This window comes from Pygoscelis adeliae, unplaced genomic scaffold (genome assembly GCF_000699105.1).
Source record: "Pygoscelis adeliae isolate BGI_AS28 unplaced genomic scaffold, ASM69910v1 Scaffold427, whole genome shotgun sequence".
Classification (NCBI taxonomy): Eukaryota; Metazoa; Chordata; class Aves; order Sphenisciformes; family Spheniscidae; genus Pygoscelis; species Pygoscelis adeliae.
The window spans coordinates 369,247-388,605 of NW_008825214.1; the positions used below are offsets into that span (position 1 = coordinate 369,247).

The 19,359-nt window shown below is 43.1% G+C and overlaps 1 protein-coding gene across 1 annotated transcript in view; it reads left to right on the top strand.

The window, feature by feature from the left end:
* ACACA (acetyl-CoA carboxylase alpha) overlaps window positions 1–19,359 on the top strand; it is a 136,500-nt gene that overhangs the window by 27,491 nt on the left and 89,650 nt on the right. Inside the window, 13 exon segments of the mRNA XM_009329104.1 lie at window positions 391–472; window positions 1,582–1,727; window positions 2,732–2,882; window positions 4,231–4,365; window positions 5,271–5,417; window positions 5,949–6,137; window positions 6,725–6,825; window positions 7,398–7,486; window positions 8,902–9,026; window positions 13,822–13,935; window positions 15,508–15,621; window positions 16,312–16,401; window positions 16,887–17,005. Coding sequence (XP_009327379.1) covers window positions 391–472; window positions 1,582–1,727; window positions 2,732–2,882; window positions 4,231–4,365; window positions 5,271–5,417; window positions 5,949–6,137; window positions 6,725–6,825; window positions 7,398–7,486; window positions 8,902–9,026; window positions 13,822–13,935; window positions 15,508–15,621; window positions 16,312–16,401; window positions 16,887–17,005 — 1,602 coding nt within the window.

Genomic DNA, 19,359 nt, shown 5'->3' on the forward strand with positions numbered 1-19,359 from the left:
GTCTGCTCTTAAGAGTTCTTCCCCTCAGTGTCCTGTTGGTGAGTCCATACGTAAACAGAGCTGCAGGGGGAAAATCTGCTTTATTCCAATGTGAAGTCATGCTACATGTTCTGTAATTCAGGCTGTGATGTTCCTTTTGCAGACTCTTCCCTGAGGCAAAAGTGGGTGAATGGAAAGGAGGGTAAAGCAGTCTGTGTGGCTGGAGAGAGATGGGCTGGCTTTGTCAAACTGATACGTGCCTCTCCTAAGAAGAGACGGTTTAAAAGCCTACCCCCATCTCTCTGCTAGTGTTTTCCAAATTCTTGCATGCATCTTTGAACCTGCTTAGTTCCCTGATAGCCATTTGGTGGCTTCTGGAAGACCAGTTTTATTTTGTACTTCTCTTTCAAGGGGCCAAGTCCTGCCTGCTCATACTCTGCTAAACACTGTGGATGTGGAACTCATCTATGAAGGACGGAAGTATGTGCTGAAGGTATGATGCACAGTGTGGAAACCCGTCCTCTTGCCACTTTTAGTTGGAAATGTCTGTTTGTGTGCTGCTCTAGCTTAATCTTTGTAATACGTGTAATTATTGGAATTAAATCTGTGCAGGGTTTATTTTCTCTGCTTTAGTGGGGTTAAGAAATCAGTACAATCTCCCTTATGATAATACCCCATTGCAATATCTCTGTGTATCTCTGTAAACATTTTAACCTTTTGGGGTCAAGAAATGCTTTGCATAGGGTGAAGGTCGCTTTGTTATAGGCAAAGACTACTGCCTGTTGGTTGACCAAAACTTTCAATTGATGTTTCTGAATATGTAGATCTGTTCTGTTGGGTGTTTGAGCCCAGTTTCATCAGTATGACAGAATTTGTAGCAATTTTTCCCTTTAGTGTTGCTTTTTCTTTGCTGTGTGCAAAAAACTGTTAGAAATACTGTTTAAAGGTTACAAAACGAAGCATACAAAAGTTAGGAAATATTAGACTTAAGATTGCCTGTGCAATCTTACTCAGATTCCTCAGGCAAATTTATTATGGTGATCACCTCCATGATTTTATCTTAGCACCCCTTTGAGAAATAGAGAGGCACTGAACAGCAGCTAAAGTATGCTTTAAGTGATTTACCCAGCTTCAAATAGGAACTCTGTGGCAGGGACTGTGATAGAATCCCTTTTTCCAGGGAGAGTTTTAGCTGCTTTCTCTGTGAGACAATCTCTCTCTCTCCCCCTGCCCCCGCCAAATTATCTCATTCATTATGCAATTTTAGTACACGACTGTGACTTGTACGTAGATCGGGGTGGAGAAATGGTGTATGATTGCGTAATCAAACCTGTACAATTAATGCATAAGAGTGAGAGGATTAAATCAAGATTCATGGACAGCATTAGTTGTGGCATCTCTTGACTGCTAAATGCTTGGCTTTGTGATCCCAAATTTTTTTACATTGTTTTTTTCCATCTAACATGAGGACAAATGGCTCTGTTCCCCTTCTTTAATTCCCACTGTTGCAGTGCTTGGAAAACTGTGTGTGTTGTGGCAGCCAAGGCACTATCAATGCTGTGTTTATTTCATGTCACACGTACCATTCTTGTGGATCTGCAGGTGACCCGACAGTCTCCCAATTCCTATGTGGTCATCATGAACAGCTCGTGTGTGGAAGTTGATGTGCACCGACTGAGTGATGGAGGACTGCTCCTATCTTATGATGGTAGCAGCTATACTACCTACATGAAAGAAGAAGTGGACAGGTAGCAACCTGTAAAGACTAATGTTTAACATTCACATACAACACAAAATTAGGTGTACTTGTCACTTTATGCTTCCCAAAGATCAGCTGGGAATGGAATTCTCTCCTAGGAAGAGGTTACTAGATGTATTATGGATGAGTTTAAAGGGAGAAGTTGCCTTCACCTGAAGAACAGATCTTGGCTACTGTTAGAAGAAAGATCTGAGCGTGTACCAATGTGGAGTCCATATTCTCCTGCTTGTTCTTTAAAAGTGCCCTTTTGGATTATAAAAACAAAAACCAAAAGACAGAACATGAAAATCTTTAAAATCCTTGAAACTCCACAGCTGCCTTAGAAATAGATACAAGATTTACTGCTTCAGTGCATTCCCTCAAAATTCCCTGCAGGGTTCATAGCCATAAGGTCAGTAAATCTCCAGCTTCTGGAATGTGAACCACTGCCCCCTCTGCTGGTTTCTTTTCTGTGGCAAACGTAACGGATCTGTTCAGGAGTACAAAGGGAGTTTGGGTAACTTTCTGGGTTGGAAAATGCTATAAAATCTTAACCTTTCAGTCTGCTACATGGGCGCATCTTGCTCTTTTCAGCTTTGCTCTGTATACAAGAGGATTTTGTATGAGGTGGGCAGTTTGGTAAATGTATTGTGTGTTATGCATGGCAAGTGTAATCTCCACTAACATCAGTTTTTGTTTATATGAAATCTTGAACTTCATTGGTTCTGGTTCTGACAGTGAGCGATGCCTGTTGGTAGAGAAGAAGCACAAAAGTAACATACGTACAACCTTGCTAAAGGCTATTCTATCTGGTTTCTGATCCCTGGCTTCCGTAGTCCTGTTTTGATATGATTAATCTGAACTTTTGTATGCAGTTCAGCTCAGAAGAGCTGGTTGAGGTGTTTTTGTTTAGTTTTGTTTTGAAGTAGAATAGGAAAAAAGAGAATGGATTTACTCCTTCCTATGCTTTCCACAAGAAATTCTGTTGCAGTGATTTCTCCCATTCTTTCCTAGGTATCGCATCACTATAGGTAACAAGACCTGTGTGTTTGAAAAGGAGAATGATCCCTCCATTCTGCGCTCACCTTCGGCTGGGAAGCTTATCCAGTATGTGGTGGAGGATGGGGGACACGTGTTTGCAGGCCAGTGCTTTGCAGAAATAGAGGTAAAAGAGTCTCAAAGAACTGACTTGGCTGCAGATGCTGAATCTGCCCAGGCAAAAGCTTGGGGGGAGGGAGGGAAGTTGAATGCTTTGGAACTGGGAATTGAGCATGAGGGATAATTCACAGTATTTCCTTTCCAAATTTTGTCTGTGTTTTAACCTGGACCAATGCAGGAATCAGCAGTGAGAGTGATGGGGTGGGAAAGAAATTACTTAAGAGCCGAACTTTGAGTGTTAATGACTGACTGTATACCAAGTGACAAGCAAATCATCCCAGCAGTGAGACCATGGTTATCATCTTGCTGTGATACCAAGGGAGAGTGGGATCCATGTGTACTGTGTTTTCTGGCTGTGGTGAAGAAGGCCTTCTACTTGTAGACCACTGCTTAGTACTAACGCAGACTCAGAAGCAGAGTTACATGCCAGGATTAAGTAACAAATTAAGACTTCTCTGATTACCTGATCATTCATCAGGTTGATTGGATGAGTTAATAAGTGTCACTCCTCTCTTCTCCCTTGGAAGTTACTTAACTCTTAGAGAGGAGGAGGATGAACAATTTCTGCATCACTGTGAGGAAAGCATGAGAGGTTGTGTAGGAGTGCATGGCTCAAAACAGATTTGAGGGAGGGGAGGGTGTGTGTTGACAGAGGGGCAATTAAACCAGTTGGGGACAATGTGTAGGAGAAAAATACCAAGCCAGATATTTCATGTAAGTGCTTTTACGCTGCAACAGAGCCATGGCTAAGAAGGAACCACCTGCTCAATTCCTCTGTTCCCAGTTGTGGTGTATAGTATAGCAATGGTAAAACTAGACTGTCTCCCCCCATACCCAACCCTTCTGCTTCAAAGGCAAGAGCTTCCATGGTTGATCTAAGGAAGCATCTCTGTTTGTGAAGAGCAGTCTGAGACCTGGGACCTCTAGAAAAAAATCCTAGTTCCCTCTGCTAAAAGCGAATGTGTTGCTGTAGCTTTTGAGAGTGGCTCTCCCACTTTCAGCCTTTAGAGTGCAGCAGCTGCAGCAGTAAATTGTATCTGCTTTGTCCATTGTGTTGAATGTGGGACCTTCTTGGGTACCTGTTGGTCCACGCAGTGTGGAACAGGTGATGTTCCTGAGGATGATGGCTTCCTGCTGCAGTAATTTGTGGCCAATTATTTTGTTCTACCATTCACTTCAGTGTCTGGGGTTTCATTCCCAATGTGTGTGCTTTTAAGCCTTTGAGAAAGCCTGAACGCAAAAGGTGCTCATGCAGGTTAGTTTGTCTGTGGTAGGACATTGGCTGTTGGCTCACAAAACTAGAACCATTTGGGGAACATGGAAGCTGAGTGTGTAACCTGTTTTCTTTGCTACAGGTGATGAAAATGGTGATGACGCTAACAGCAGGAGAATCAGGCTGCATCCACTATGTCAAACGCTCAGGGGCAGTCCTGGATCCAGGCTGTGTGATTGCCAAGCTCCAGCTGGATGATCCCAGCAGGGTGCAGCAGGTGAGAAGTTGCAGGAAGCACAGATGTTGTGTTTTTAATAGGGGAGTGATGTTGAGAGTGGTACAAGATGGTCCAGTGTACTGAACCAATTTCAGATTTGTGCATTGTACTGGAATTGTCACTTTACCATTTATTTGTCTCAGATAAGGACTAGGACTCAGATAATTGTCTCTTTCTCTGATTCAGGCTAAGCTTATGCACCATTCTTGTTCTCTTCTTACCTCAGTACTATTGTGGGTACATGGCTGTCCAGGGTATTGGAGGTTGGCCAGATTTTTCTATCTGCTTTATTCCTATGCAAGTTTATCTAACTTCTTTGTATCATGTATTCTTCTTCAAGTGACCCTCTTTGGGAGGACAGGAGTTGATATCCCAACTCCAAGAGTGTCGGGCCCTGTGAAAGCAATTGTAGCGAATTTGGAAATACAAAAAAAGAGCCTAGGACATGGATCTTTAAGGTGAAAGGCAAAGAGAGATATTCATTCAGGGATGGTAGGCTGGGATGTAGCTGGTGGAGATGGAAGAGAATCTATTGTTCCTTTAGCAATAGCCAGTTGAAAATTGTGGGAGGTTGTTGTGCAGGGGATGGAAAGTGATTGTCAGCACCAAACTGTTGGCTTTTCCTGTGCTTTTCTTTGAGATTTTTGGTCATCCTGGATCTAAACAATGAGATCAACTGTAACGTATTTGGGAGAGAGGCTGGAAGCTTATTTTGTTGGTGTACACAACAGAACTGTTGGAGATCCAGCTCATAACTTTTCTGTCTCTCAACCAAATGCATTTTCCACTCTGGGAATTCTTCCAAGTTAAACCTGAGCCTCCAGTCGAGGTTACCTGGATGTTACCACCGTGGCTGATGCCATACAGGAGGGTTAGTGACACTGTGCTGTTCGTTGTGTTTCCAGGCTGAACTGCACACGGGTACCTTGCCGCAGATCCAGAGCACAGCACTTCGAGGCGAGAAACTTCATCGCATCTTCCATTATGTCCTAGATAACCTGGTCAATGTGATGAATGGATACTGCCTGCCAGAGCCCTACTTCAGCAGCAAGGTACTGGTTACTTCTTGTTTCAGCGCGAGAGCACAAATATTCTTTTGGTTCAAGGTAAGGCTGGCCAATTTGCATGTCACAGCCAGAGGACCGAGAGTTGGGGCAGTACTACCCTGCTAGTGCCAGCTGGATTCGGTTTTCTTTCTTAGACTTCCTTATAGTCAGTCTTACCAGAGAGTAAGATAGGAGAGTCTCATCTGTGGCACCCAAAACAAAGACGAAGACAAGGAGTTGAGCTTGACCTTTACTGCTTGTGCCTGCAGCCTTGTACATGGGAGCTGGGTGCATAGCCATCTGTGGTAGAAGTCCTAGAGGGAGGAGGAACGAAGGTGGAGAAATCTGAGTCAGCTGTCGGCGTAAGGTAGCACAGCAGCTTTGTCATCTACCCCAGTTCTCTCTTTTAGTCCCTGGACTAGCTGTGTGATAAAACAGTATTAAAGACGACCTCAATGAAAAGCCTTTCCTTTTCTCCCTTCTTGCTGCTTATTCTTTTCTTCATGCTTGTCTTTACACTGACTTGTCTCTCTCTAGGTGAAAGACTGGGTTGAGCGACTAATGAAGACACTGAGAGATCCATCTTTGCCTCTGCTGGAACTTCAGGACATCATGACCAGTGTTTCTGGACGGATCCCACCCAATGTAGAGAAGTCCATCAAGAAGGAGATGGCCCAATATGCCAGCAACATCACATCAGTCCTTTGCCAGTTTCCCAGCCAACAGGTGATCAGCCACACTTATATAGAGGAATAAAAATTGGTTTGCATTGGTTTGCATGGAGAGAGAGTTCCTTTAAATTATCTGGAGGTTATTTGGACCTGAAAGGTGCATTTGAACATGGGATCTTCATGATGAAAGATACTTACATATATCACTGGAGCTTAAAGGCTTGCCTCCTTTACCTGTGCTGAAGGGTTTGTGTTCCCTGCTCAGTATAGCTTTAAACAGGCCGTTTGGAAGCAGTTTAATCATATCAGTGGCCTTGTGGGCATTTATTTATTTGCTTTTTGCCTGGTACATATGCTGCAGTGCAATTTGTAGTGTCAACGTAACTTTAAAAAAGAGTGATTGGAACTAAGGGAGGCTTGATCAGGTAATCAGATGTTGGAAGATGATTTCTCCAGTATACGATATTGTGCATTGATTTTTGTATCATTGTCATGTCATTAACTTCCTTAGCAGCTTAAGGCTTTGGCCTTTGCTGGAGTCTGCTGGTCTGGTCTGTCTGGAAGTTCTCAGCTTCTCTGCTCGTTGTTCAGCCAGATCGTCCCATCCAGGACTGGGACTGTCATGCGATTGCTCTCTTTCAGATTGCCAATATCTTGGATAGCCATGCAGCCACCTTGAACCGCAAATCGGAGCGTGAGGTCTTCTTCATGAACACTCAGAGCATTGTGCAGCTTGTACAGAGGTGAGCTATCTTCAGGGGTGTCCCCTAACTCTTCTTTTTTTTTGCTGCTGCTTGAAAGACCTGAGCCTGCTTGTCTTTATTCAAATGGGTTTATTACACTCAGAGTCTAAATCATTAGGAATAAGACTGCATTCTTCCCTCAGAGAGGTCAACAGTGAGGGGGCCGTGTGTGTGTGGCTCCTGGCTGCCTGTGTGAAGCACACATACAGATCCTTCCTGTTTCTCCCTTTGCCATGTGAAAGAAGGATTTAACTTCTGTCCTGACACTGAAAACAGCTTGGCCATTTCATCAAGCTGCTGGTGTGTGTTATGCCATTCAGTGTCTAGAGTTTTGAGTATTTTTAGAAGAAAAAGGACATTTTGATGCAAAACACGAGCCATGCTACCCCACAACAGTAATGGCAGGGGTTATGTATTCACATAACAATTGGGGTTTTCAGAACCGGGTACACTTCTTTTCATAAGTGAACAGGCTTATTCTGCCATTCGTGTTGAGTGTTATTCACTTGCAGGTCTTCAGAAGCAGGGCCGTGCCAGTCTTAGTGCTAGGTTTGACTTATTTACTTCTGCAGGTACCGGAGTGGTATTCGGGGTCACATGAAAGCAGTGGTGATGGATCTGCTCCGTCAGTATCTGAAGGTGGAAACTCAGTTTCAGCATGGTGAGTCTCTAAGCATATCAAGGATTTAATTTCTGAAAGAACCACATTTGGTCCCAGAAGCTCCACATGAACCCCCTTCAAGAAAGATTACTCTAACTTTATGGTGAGGCTAAGCTACACAGGTTTTCTTTTAAAGGTCTACCGGTCAGATCCTGTTTTTTGTAGAGGAGCTTATGTCCAGTTTGAGTTTTTGTGGTAAGAGTGATCATAATACTGATGACAAGCAAATGACAAACTCCACCCCAAAGCTGTCTGTTCTGCTGGTTTTCCACTGTTGGTATATCCACCATCTTTTCCATCCTGTGTCATCTTATCCACAGTTTACATGACATAATGCGACTCTGGTCTCTTTTCGGTGTAGGAATGCTCCTTTTCCCTGTAAATCTTCAAAAGAATAGCTCATATATGAGTTTATGATCCTCTAAGTGAGGACTTTTGTATGTCCTGGAGTAAAAAGGCAGACTCACTGAATTATGAGTTTCTTTGTGTTGCCTTTTCTAGTCTGTTATTGAGCTCGCTAAGGCTCAGCCAGTCTGTGTGGTCTCTGCTTGTTCTAGATCAGAAATGAAGCAGTTCTCCTTTGCGTTCCCTCACTGACTCTGTCAGCAGTGGTCCACCACTGGAGAGTTCCCCCACTTGGGTATTCCACATGTAGAAGCTTCGTATTAGAAGCTTGATTTTTATTTCCTGATTTCTGAGCATCTGCAGAAAAATTAGAATCAGAAAAACTGTTTAAATTCACTATGCTATTTAGTTCTATCTTGCCTGTTTGTTAAATTCTATAGTGAAAAATCAAGTGCAGTTAAAACAAAAAAGTCACTGAGTTATTTGCACCTGCTGTAAAATACCAGGAAGCTCTTTGCTGATCATAAGAACAAACCTCAAACCTCAGCCTGAAACGGAGAATTGAAATAAAAGCATTGCACTGCTGTATCCAGGCACAAGATGGCAATGAAGCACTAGCTAATTTTGAGGCTCTAGCTCTTACAGGTAGTTCAGATTCCACTCTACTTTTCTTTTGTCCTTCTCCAATACCTGCACCAGCCTAATGGTACTGCAGATTCACTTCCACCTCAATTTGCTGGTAGTAGAGGATGGTGCAAGTCTTTTTGCTATTACTTTATTTTGGTTGTCATTTAAGTGAAAGACTGAGCTCACCATTCCTCTCTTTGTATTGCTGACAAAAGAGGTATTTGGTATTGGAACTGTTTTAATAAAAGTAGGATGTTTAAATTAAAGTTTGCAGTTGAGGGGGTGGTGGTGGGCGGAATGCTTCCTTCCCAGAACCGATTGTGTGGACCATGCAAAGTAGATTCTCAAAACATATATGTAGAAAAATAAAGACACATCTGGTAACTTGTATTCCTTGACACATAGGTGTGGACGCTGGAAAAAATGTGCATTTCTGATTGCAGGTCACTATGACAAGTGTGTCTTTACCCTTCGGGAAGAGAATAAAAGTGATATGAATGCTGTGCTGAACTACATCTTCTCACATGCTCAGGTCACCAAGAAGAACCTGCTTGTTACAATGCTCATTGTAAGTTGGTGCTCTAGAAATTTGCTGCTTCTTGTAATTGTATGTTTGATGCTTTGAAAGGTACTGAATTGACAGCTCTCATCCTTAAAGATGCAAATCTTGTAGCTACAGAAGCAGTGGCAGCAGTGTGGAGTTTCTTCATGTGTTCTTAGGGCATGTAAGCCATGCATTAGAGGAGACCCAGAACATACTGTTCAGCTCAGTGTCTGTGCACCTTCTGGTTCATGACTGTCCTGCATTGATTGCCTATCAGAGTGCAATGAAGGCTAATTATGCAAGTGATTTGTGAGCATCTGTGGGGAGATAAGAATGCAGACTTAACTCTTACATTGGGAGCGTGCTAGAGGCTAACTTTCAGACACTGGGCTGTGACTTTATACTTGGTTTAGTTTCTGCTTCATCTTCAGGGGTCTCAGAGAGGTCCTGTCTTTATATAGCTTATGGTACTCAAACTGGAGTTGCTTGGAAAGCAATGCAATATGCTACCAGCACAAAAAGCAGATGATTTTTTTTGTGGTAATAATTCTGTAATAGCAACATTTTTATGGTCCTTCATTACTAATGAGGGTGACTTCCTGGTAGTGAATGGCATTAGCCAGCCCATATGGAGGCCCTTGAGAGGTTTCACATGCTCTTCCTCAATGAGCCATAGTTTGGTCTTATAGGTTTGGCAGTGGCTCTCTTAGCTTCTTCCTGGTTGTAGTCTCAGAAAGTCTTATCTCAGGTCTACAGTGGTGCTTTCGGACCGGCTGTACTCTGGGCTGCATGATGGAATCTGATGAGGACTCAATATCTCAACACAAAGCTGGTCACTCCGGATCAGGCCTCTGACCCTTGGGATGGTGTGCGGCTGTCCAGGGGGCTTGCAAAGGGATGGGGAGTCTCCTGGTGTTGGAATTCCTCTTGGAGAGACATAGATTCCACCCTAGAAACACAAATGAATCCTCATGCCAGGACTTGCCATCACCTTCTCATGTTCTTCTGGCTTGTTACTCCATGAAAAATCTCAGTTCTCATTAACTTCAGCCCCACTCTAATGGGTAATACTCCCAGTAAATTACATTCCCAGGAAAAATAATTAAAAAACAACAATTGAGTCCTGTCTCTTTTTTCCTGTTTCCGAAAAAGCCTCAAAAAATCCTTGTCCCACATAATGCTTTGAAGCAGAATGAATGCCCACCTTCCTCATGGCAGGATGAATTTAGCTACAACGTGATTTTCAACAGACTAGTTAGGTATCCTGCTTTTTAAGAGGCTAATTACAATACTACCTCTCCCCCCCGCCTTTTTTTTTTTTTTTTTTTTAAAAAAAAAAATAAATTACATTCCCAGGAAAAATAATTAAAAAACAACAATTGAGTCCTGTCTCTTTTTTCCTGTTTCCGAAAAAGCCTCAAAAAATCCTTGTCCCACATAATGCTTTGAAGCAGAATGAATGCCCACCTTCCTCATGGCAGGATGAATTTAGCTACAACGTGATTTTCAACAGACTAGTTAGGTATCCTGCTTTTTAAGAGGCTAATTACAAACCCCCCCCCCCCCCCCCCCTTTTTTTTTTTTTTTTTTTTAACAAACATAATGTGGTCTGTTACTGCCAAAAATATGTCCAAAGTAACCATCCACAAAATAACACTCAAAAGCAGAAAAAGAGTCATAATTGTCCTAGGCTGAGGCTGGGTTTCTTAAATTCTAATTTGTAAGATATAAGGACCCTGGCATTCTTTCTTTCTGGCTCTCCTTTTTTCCCCCTTCTTTTTTTTTTTCCTTTCCCTTTTTGGTGTGTGGTGTGATTGTAAGTAACGCTTGCCTTAAGAATCTCATTATTTGAACACGGAGCCATATTTCCTCTGAGAATTCTGGAGTAGCTTTGAGCCGGGGCTGTTCATTTCTCAAGTAATCATGCTGGCGTGATGGAGAGAGAAAATGGCAGCTGTTCGCAGCTCAGGCCTTCAATTTTCTTCAGAGTCCAGTCACTCAAGTGTGTAATTACACGGGGGTGCCGGGGAGGCGTTAGGCCTTGTCAAAGAGCTGGTTTGAGGCTTTGCTCGCTGCCTTTGCCAATCAGTGCAGGCAAAAGCCAGTGCGGCGCCAGCTACCTGCTTTATTTTGTTGTTGTCATCCTGATTATTTCTTGCTAAAATGGGACTGAAACTTTTTGTCTAGTTTTTCACCTCCGTGCAAGCCGTGTCTTGGAGGCAGAGCCTTGCTGTGTTTTCACGTTGGCTGGCACAATGTCCATCCGAGGGAGCGAGGGGCGTGCTGGGAGATAGGGAACGCAGAGAAACGTCAAATAGTTTTCCTTTTTCCTTCCTGTGTAGTCGTTCTTCCCACCACTGTCAGTTATTTCTACTCAAGTAAAGGCCAACATCCCAGTTTGCTGGAACTGAAAACATACTGGAGAGACCATGCTGCACGTGGTGGAAGAACAGCCGGGCAGCTAGCCGGTGATCCGAGCGCCATTTGTATGGCCTCTGCCAGCGCGGTGCCCGAGGCCTTGCAAACGGGCGTCTGCCCTCACACGAACGCTGTGTCACAGGGAATTCTCAGGTTGAGCGGGTAACGGGGGCTCAGGAGGGGTGACATGCCTGTGGTCACCATGTCATCTATGGCACAGCTAGAGATTACCGTCTGCTGAGTTACAGGTCACGCCATTAACCAAAAGACTGTCGTTCCTCTTTCTTCCAACTCACATTACTCCTCATGTCTGAGGGACCCCGTGGCACATCTGGTGTAATCATGGTGAAGGCTGTGGCATTTTATGGCTTGCCACGCTATTTATGTGGGATGGTTTAAGTTTGTCCTCCAAGGGCAAACATCATGTCAAAATACCTTGATGCTTATGTTGCTGTTATTGATGTATCCCTAGGAATCCATTATTAACAAGGGGCTCTGAGGATGGTTTTAGTAATAGTGTTATGCTGCCATCATTCACCTTTTTTAGCTAGCAGGCGTTTAAGGCAGGATGGGAACTACTTCATCCTTCATATATTTGTTGAAATATAGTGTGATTTGAAGCTATATGTTCATTTTATGTACTTAACTGACTGTTGCATGCACATCCTAGCCTTAACTGGACAGAATCGTTTGTGGCATGGCAGATGTCCTGTGTCCTATCAAATTTTTGTTACCTTGAGCAGTAGCGTTACAACAGCCAGGAATTTGTATTTCAGATACAACGAAGGCAGTTCTTGAATTATTTGCTGTGAATTCACACAGTGACCTGGAGTGGATAAATTTACAGAACTTTATTTCGGAACAATCATTGTAATGTTTGCTGGCCCAAGACTGGTTAGTAGGGGACAACAATCTAATAAGAGTTAGTAGCTCAGATTTTTTTAATAAGAGTGATTTGACTGTGGTCTTTCTCCCTGGGAGATGTATGCCATCATTCCTAGAGATGGCATCATGCTTGAGTGGGGTCAGAGAGAAAGGGGGCAAGAGCAATGTGGGGGGAAAGCTATTTAGCTTTGGAATCGCATGTAGCATGAGCTGTTATTTGTTAGTCAGTCTACGGGACTTGTATTACGTGGTTTTTGTTTTTTATTTTGTTTTCCCTGGCAGGCTTATCAATCTAACCTGCTGTGCAGAAGTTTCCCTTTTTCCCTTTCTATTTCTTGGATCTTCAAAGGGCGTTTTCTAGAATGTATGCATTCAAAGTCTCTTAAAACTTTAAGGCACCAGCTCTCTTTCCTGTTGCAAACGCCTGTTTCATCTCGCATTTTCCTCCTATGATTCATTTACCAAGAGAAAAGCTGTTAAGTGCTGTATAGAAGAAACACATTAGAGGCTCCTAGAGGATTTCCAGCTTCAGGAGTGGGAGGGAAGAGGCTCACAAACCAGTGTGAGTAGTTGAAGGCTGTGGGGGTTATTCATGGGAGTTGAAACTATTTTTTGAAGAAAGTATGCATGAGAGTGCCCCTCCTCTGTTCAGAACACAAAACAGATTAAAGTCTTTACTGTTTGCATTTTTTTGAATGGCTGAATCCAAAAGAGTTTTGAAACAGTATTAACACTGAAAATTATGCTGTTCAGTTTTATTGTTTTATCCAGCCAATTTAGACAGTAAAATCCTCAGAACCAGGATTCTCTAATTAAAATAAGTATTATGGAGTCAGTCCTGTGCTGTGGCAGGAAACACATTATATCATTTATGGTTTTAGTTAGCTTTTGCTTAGCCTTGTTAGGGGAATGACAGGATCTTTTTTTTTCTGGTGTTGCTGAAGCTGTACAAAGCATGTGGTTGGTTTGTGGCTGTGGAGTTGTGGGGTTTTTTTGGTTTTGAAGTGTTAAGTGGACTTCAGGAGGTTCTCCCGGCCATTAAACTCTTTCTGTTTGGTCACCTTTCACGGTGAAAGTTTGCTAATCTTTGCATGCTACACAAGGCATTTTGCTACAATTAAACGCGCTTTGAATTTTGCATTGCTGCTAGGGGAGACTTCTGGTACAAAGCTGAAATTGGGTAATGGGAAAATGTTTTACTTGAGTCTCTTTGACAAGTCAGTATTTCTCGTATGTTTGGATGCCAAAACACATGCTACAAACAAGAAAATGGGTGATGGTGCCAGTCCCTTCTTTCCTCTGTAGCTTTATTTATATGTGTAAAATTATTGAAAGCCTAATACTTGTACCCTTGTCAGCACAGAATCACAGAATAATTTAGACAGGGACCTCTAGAGGTGATGTGGTCCAGCACCTGAGTGCATGTGTGTATGTATTTCAGGTTTAAACTCCTTTGTGGGAGGACGGAAGATGGTTTTCCTCTGTTCTAAACATTTTCAGTTCTCTTTATTTTTAGGACCAGCTATGTGGCCGTGACCCCACCTTGACAGATGAGCTGATTAATATTCTGACAGAGCTGACCCAGCTCAGCAAGACAACCAACGCTAAAGTGGCCCTGCGAGCACGGCAGGTAAGGGAGCGTGTTTAGCAATCCAAGCTGATCCCTGCTCGAGACAGACTGTGCCATTGCTGATCAGATCAATATGGACTGCTCCCACTTGGAGCTCGCTCTTTCGGAAAGTCTATACCTCTTGATGTTTATTTTGATTACTATGCAAATGTGAAGAGTAGATTACTGTGAGCAGCGCTTTAACAATGAAGCTAATTAACCAATGATTAACCATTGTGACAGTCTAACAAAGATTGCAGTGGATTCCCAATCACTGTAAAATTCGAAGTTAAGATTATATTCCTTTGTCCCTGCTCCTCCAAAAAGTTTTGTCTGGCGCAAATAGGAGTTAATCAAGAGTAGCCTATGGTTCGTGCTATAGAGGAAGTTGAAATACATGGTCACTGTGGTTCCTTCTGGCTTCATAATCTGTGAACCCGACAAGCACAGGCTGCCTGGAACATGCAGGCAGCTGTACAGTAAACAGCCAGGACATGCTCTCCGGGTTCATCAGCTACCTCACAATTGTGAATCAGTGTGTGCAGAGAACAGGGAGAGAAATTTACACGAGAACCAGATGTTCTTTGCAACTGCTAAGGAATTATTGCAAAGAATTATGTTGGTCTTTTGCAGGGTTTCTTCTAGCTTTTGAGTTGCGTTTTGTCAATTTCTTTTTAACCTGAAAATAATTGGAAAAGCTCTTGATACTGTCAATTCCAAGAGTCTAGTACAGATAATAATTTGAATGCCAGATATCCACCTGGATATTATTGTGAGCTTCCTCTTTAGCAGTTAGTCTGTAGCCAGGAAGGAATAAGAGGACATAATTGTTTCACAGTAATGCTAACCCTGTAGTCTGATCACTCCTCTCACTCCACAGTCCCTATCTCCATTCTAAAAGTCTTCAGCGGGAAAGCTGACGCTTTGGGGATCTCTCCTTTTATTTCAGAGCTTGACTGTTCAAAATGAATGGGGCGTTTGAAGCTGCTCAGTGACCTTATGTTTCCTTCAGGATTGTATTTGTGTCCTTGAACCATTCAGTTATTGAACCTCTCAGCATCATGCTGGGGATGGTGCTGCAGTCCTTGTGTATGTCTTTATGTTGCTCTTTCACTTCATTTTCCCCTGCAAGCTGCTTCCCCTTCCTATCTCTGTATCCTTCATGTTGGGCATTTAATACCTGGCACCAGTGTCTCTTGCTTCCTCTGCTCAGAAGCTGTGAAAGGCGGTCTCCGTTGCTGGCCTCCCCACAGCTGCTGCCTGCCAGATCTGCTTTCCAATTAACAGCCGGTCAGGCAATCCCCAGGACTAGCAGCTCTGCAGTGCTAAATCACATGCACTGATGGAACTTGATTGAAGCTGTTCCTTTTCTCCATGGGGAATTGCCAATAATACAAACCAAGCAGATACACAAATGAGGCTGGGGAGGGGAGAGAGTTTGCAGCATCACCCAGGTGCCACAGAATTCACAGGAGAAACCAGTCACCTCTTCTGGGATGGAGCAGACTATTGCTGCCTTGGAGGTAACAGCCTCCTGCCGATGGCCCAGCATAGCTCCTTTCACTGACACTCCTTGTGTTTGCTGTTTACCAGGTTCTTATTGCTTCCCATTTGCCATCCTATGAGCTGCGTCACAACCAGGTGGAGTCCATCTTCCTGTCCGCTATTGACATGTATGGACACCAGTTCTGCATTGAGAACCTGCAGGTATCTACCGAACTTCTCTCCTTGTTTCCCTGCTTTCTTCTCACTGATCTTAATGTTTCTGCATTAAATCACACCTGTAGTCCCAAGGTCCTTGTGGCTTTATATTGTATTGTTCTGGTTTCTAGCTTCCCCCTCATTTTTGTTTTCATTCTTACACTGATACCAGAATGACCTCATCACAGTCTACAGCTTCCTCAAGAGAGGCAGCAGAGGGGCAGGCGCTCATCTCTCTCTGGTGACCAGCTATCGCTGGTCACCAGAGAGAGGAGGACATGAGGAAATGGGATGAAGCTGCATCAGGGGAAGTTCAGATTGGACATTGGGAAAAGGTTCTTCACTGCGAGGGTGGTCGGTCACTGGAACAGGCTCCCCAGGGAAGTGGTCACAGCACCAAGCCTGTCAGAGTTCAAGGAGTGTCTGGACGATGCTCTTAGTCATATGGTTTAGTTTTAGGTAGTCCTGCGAGGAGCAGGGAGTTGGACTCGATGATACTTAAGAGTCCCTTCCAGCTTGAGATAGTCTGTGATTCTATGATTTAATATAAAAAGGTCATAATCCTTGATGAACAACAGGAAAAGCATGGAAATCAGAACTAGTCAGGCTTGATTTGGGGTTTTGCTTTTTTGCCTAACCCCGTTTGCAAGACAGGCAGTTCTCTTTTAAAACTCTGCTTAATGTGATCTCTTCTAGAAACTCATTTTGTCTGAGACATCCATCTTTGATGTGCTACCCAACTTTTTCTACCACAGTAACCAGGTGGTAAGAATGGCAGCTTTGGAGGTAAGTTTATTCCCATTGAAAAAATAAGTATTTTTAATTTTTCTGTGTTTTTTGTTTTGGTTTTTGTTTTGTTTTGAGCACTATTACCTTGCAAGATTAAGAGAGCTGTAGGTTGTGTGGAATCTGGCATACTTGGAGTCTGGCATATAACAGCATTAATATTCATAATTGACTGAAATTTCAGATTCAAGTTCTCTTCTTTGCTTGAAGACTTAGGTGGTTGAAAGGATTGAAAGTGAAGCTGCTGTCAGAGAATGTGGTCAGCCTACCCAGTGTGCCTTGTGCTGATGGTTGTATCCTGCCAGACCGGCCTTCCTCAAAGAATAACTTTAAATTCTGGTTGAATTAGAGTTCTATCTAGATACTCATTTGGAGGTATCTGTTTGGGTTTTAATATTTTTGAAGCCTCTAGTGTATTATTTGTCTTCTTTCTCTCTTTCTGCTTCCTCAGCACAGTTAAGCTGATCAAGTTTCTCTCTAACCAGGTATACGTTCGAAGGGCATATATTGCCTATGAGTTAAACAGTGTCCAGCATCGCCAGCTGAAGGATAACACTTGTGTGGTGGAGTTCCAGTTCATGCTACCTACCTCCCATCCGAACAGGTCAGATCACGTGTTCAGGTGCCTTTGGAATCAGAGGTTTATGGGGGGCTACATCCTGTCTTGGCAAAGAAAACTTGCAGTAGAATCGGTGGAGAAAGGGAGAGTCCCAGTGCCTCAAATAAGCACAAATTATTTAAGATAAAACCCTACATTACCCAGTTCCTTCTCCTAACTGATTTAAAGCCTCGGGAGCTGTGGGTACTAGTTTCTGCAGTTTGGATTCGTTAAAATATGATACAGATTTCATGTATTTTCTGATTTTTAAGTTCAGCTTGTGTAGTAACTTTCCTCTAGACCTTCAGTTCTAGCTGAATCCCGAGCCTTCCAAAAGATACAATTCCAGACAGAATTATCAATTACTCGGAATTTTAATAAAGAACAGTCAAACAGTCTCTGTCCCCTTCCTGCAGCGCTCCCCTGCCAGCCCATTGTAACTGTTTGTGATTGGCTCTACTTTCAAACCTGGCTTTACTGGATAAGGTGAAATCTTTTCTAGCATGTGGTTTTTTGACTGAGAAGACCAAGATGCATGTATGAATGTATTTTATATAGAAATGCTAGGGTTGACATACTTTGGTTTTCAGTCAGTATTTTTCAGAATGTATTTCTCATGACTGCAACCAAAAGCATCAACTATTCGCTGCCCTATCTTAAACAAGAAGGGTCGCCATCTCCTAGTGTGTGCTAAGATCATTTTAAAACAAACAAACAAACAAACTTGATTGTCAGAACTTCTTCAGCATCCGCCAGGTTAGTCAGTTCCCGTGTTTTTTCATTTGCAACAGAAACGCAGGAGGGTATTTTAGACGGTATCTTATTTTTGTCCCAGGCAGCGGAGAGCGTGCTGGAGCCAAGAGGCGCAGTGAGTCTCTGTGGCCGCCGGGTGCCACTGTTGATCTGTGCTGGTTTGGCAGTATGGTACCAGTGCTATTTTTCTCCTTTGTTTCCAAACATCTTTTTCCTTATTTTATTTTTGGTGGGGCTGTGCAACGGGGTCCAGTCTCGCTTCATTGAGAATCCATCAGTACATTTTATGAAATGGTTTTCAGAATCTGGTTTGCTAGAAATGAATGACTGTCCTCAATAAGCAGCACAAAACACTCATGATACAAATGGGACATGCATTTGGTCTCATCTGTTTCCTACATTTCTAGAATATTTGTAAATAATTGCGTACTATTTTTAGTACCCCTTTATAATGCTCTCTTCCCCCCCGCCCCCTTCTTTCTCCGTTTCTTCTCCTTGCTGGTCTCGGTTACCTCTGTTGCTTGGGGGTTGTTTGGCCTGCCCATGCTGACCACAGCTCTCTTACTGTGCACAAGCTTAATTGGACAAGGTCAGCTGGAAGAGGAGAACTGTTACCTGCTTGGGGAACAGCTTCTTTGTCCTGAAATCTCCTCTCCCCTTTACGCTGAATTCGCTGGGGCAATGTTCTGAAGCTCAGTTCTGCTTCTCAACCATCGGCACTGCTGATGGTTGACTGAAAATGCATCGCAGTCCTTGTGCAGAGGCAAGCAGGCTTGGGGACAAATTCACTGCTTGCATAAGCAGGTTCAGTTCCTTTGAGTTGCACCTCCATCTGTTAGTGATGAATTTGGCTCCTGTTGCTTGATGCAGCTTCTTGCAGTGTATACCTACTTGTGCGGCTATTGCGTGGTTGGGTGCTGAAGCGCAGCCGGTAGCAGGATACCTAGGGTCTTAAATTAGCACTGAGGGTGTAGATTTAAGCCAGCTGTAAAGGCAGACCTTATGTTAAGCCCAAGACACAGAAATCTCAAAACTCTGACATTGTCTTGCTTAAGTCTTCTTTGTTGTTTTTGACCATGTTCTACGTCCATCGTATGTTTTTCTGTATCTTCTGTAGCATGAACTTTGAGACTGAAAAGCTAAAAATGCATTCCAAGGACAAACCCCAAGGCCAAAATATCCCAGCTGACCAAGCAAAACATCCCTTGAGGCTCTGCAGGGTTGGGTCCTGGTGAACCAGGAGTAGATACCAGAGAGCCCTTAAGAGAGCATTCTCTTTTGGAGCTGGTGGTAGTTGTACGATGCCACACATTTTTCAGCACTTTATCAGATATTTTTAAGCCCTGGTCCCTTTTGTGTCTGATTTCTGTGAAGATTTAAGGGCCTGAATGTTACTGGAGCAAATGTTCATGTAGAGAAAATTGCAAACTGATAATGGTTGCTATATTTAAATTCTTTGTTATTGGTATTTAACCCCACTATGCCTTTACTTAATTGTAACAGAAACAATCACAGTCACTACTTCTGATCTGACTAATCACAGCTAGGCACTCAGACTTTGTATTTTTGGCCACTGAATGATTGCCATCAGCTACCCACAGGAAAGC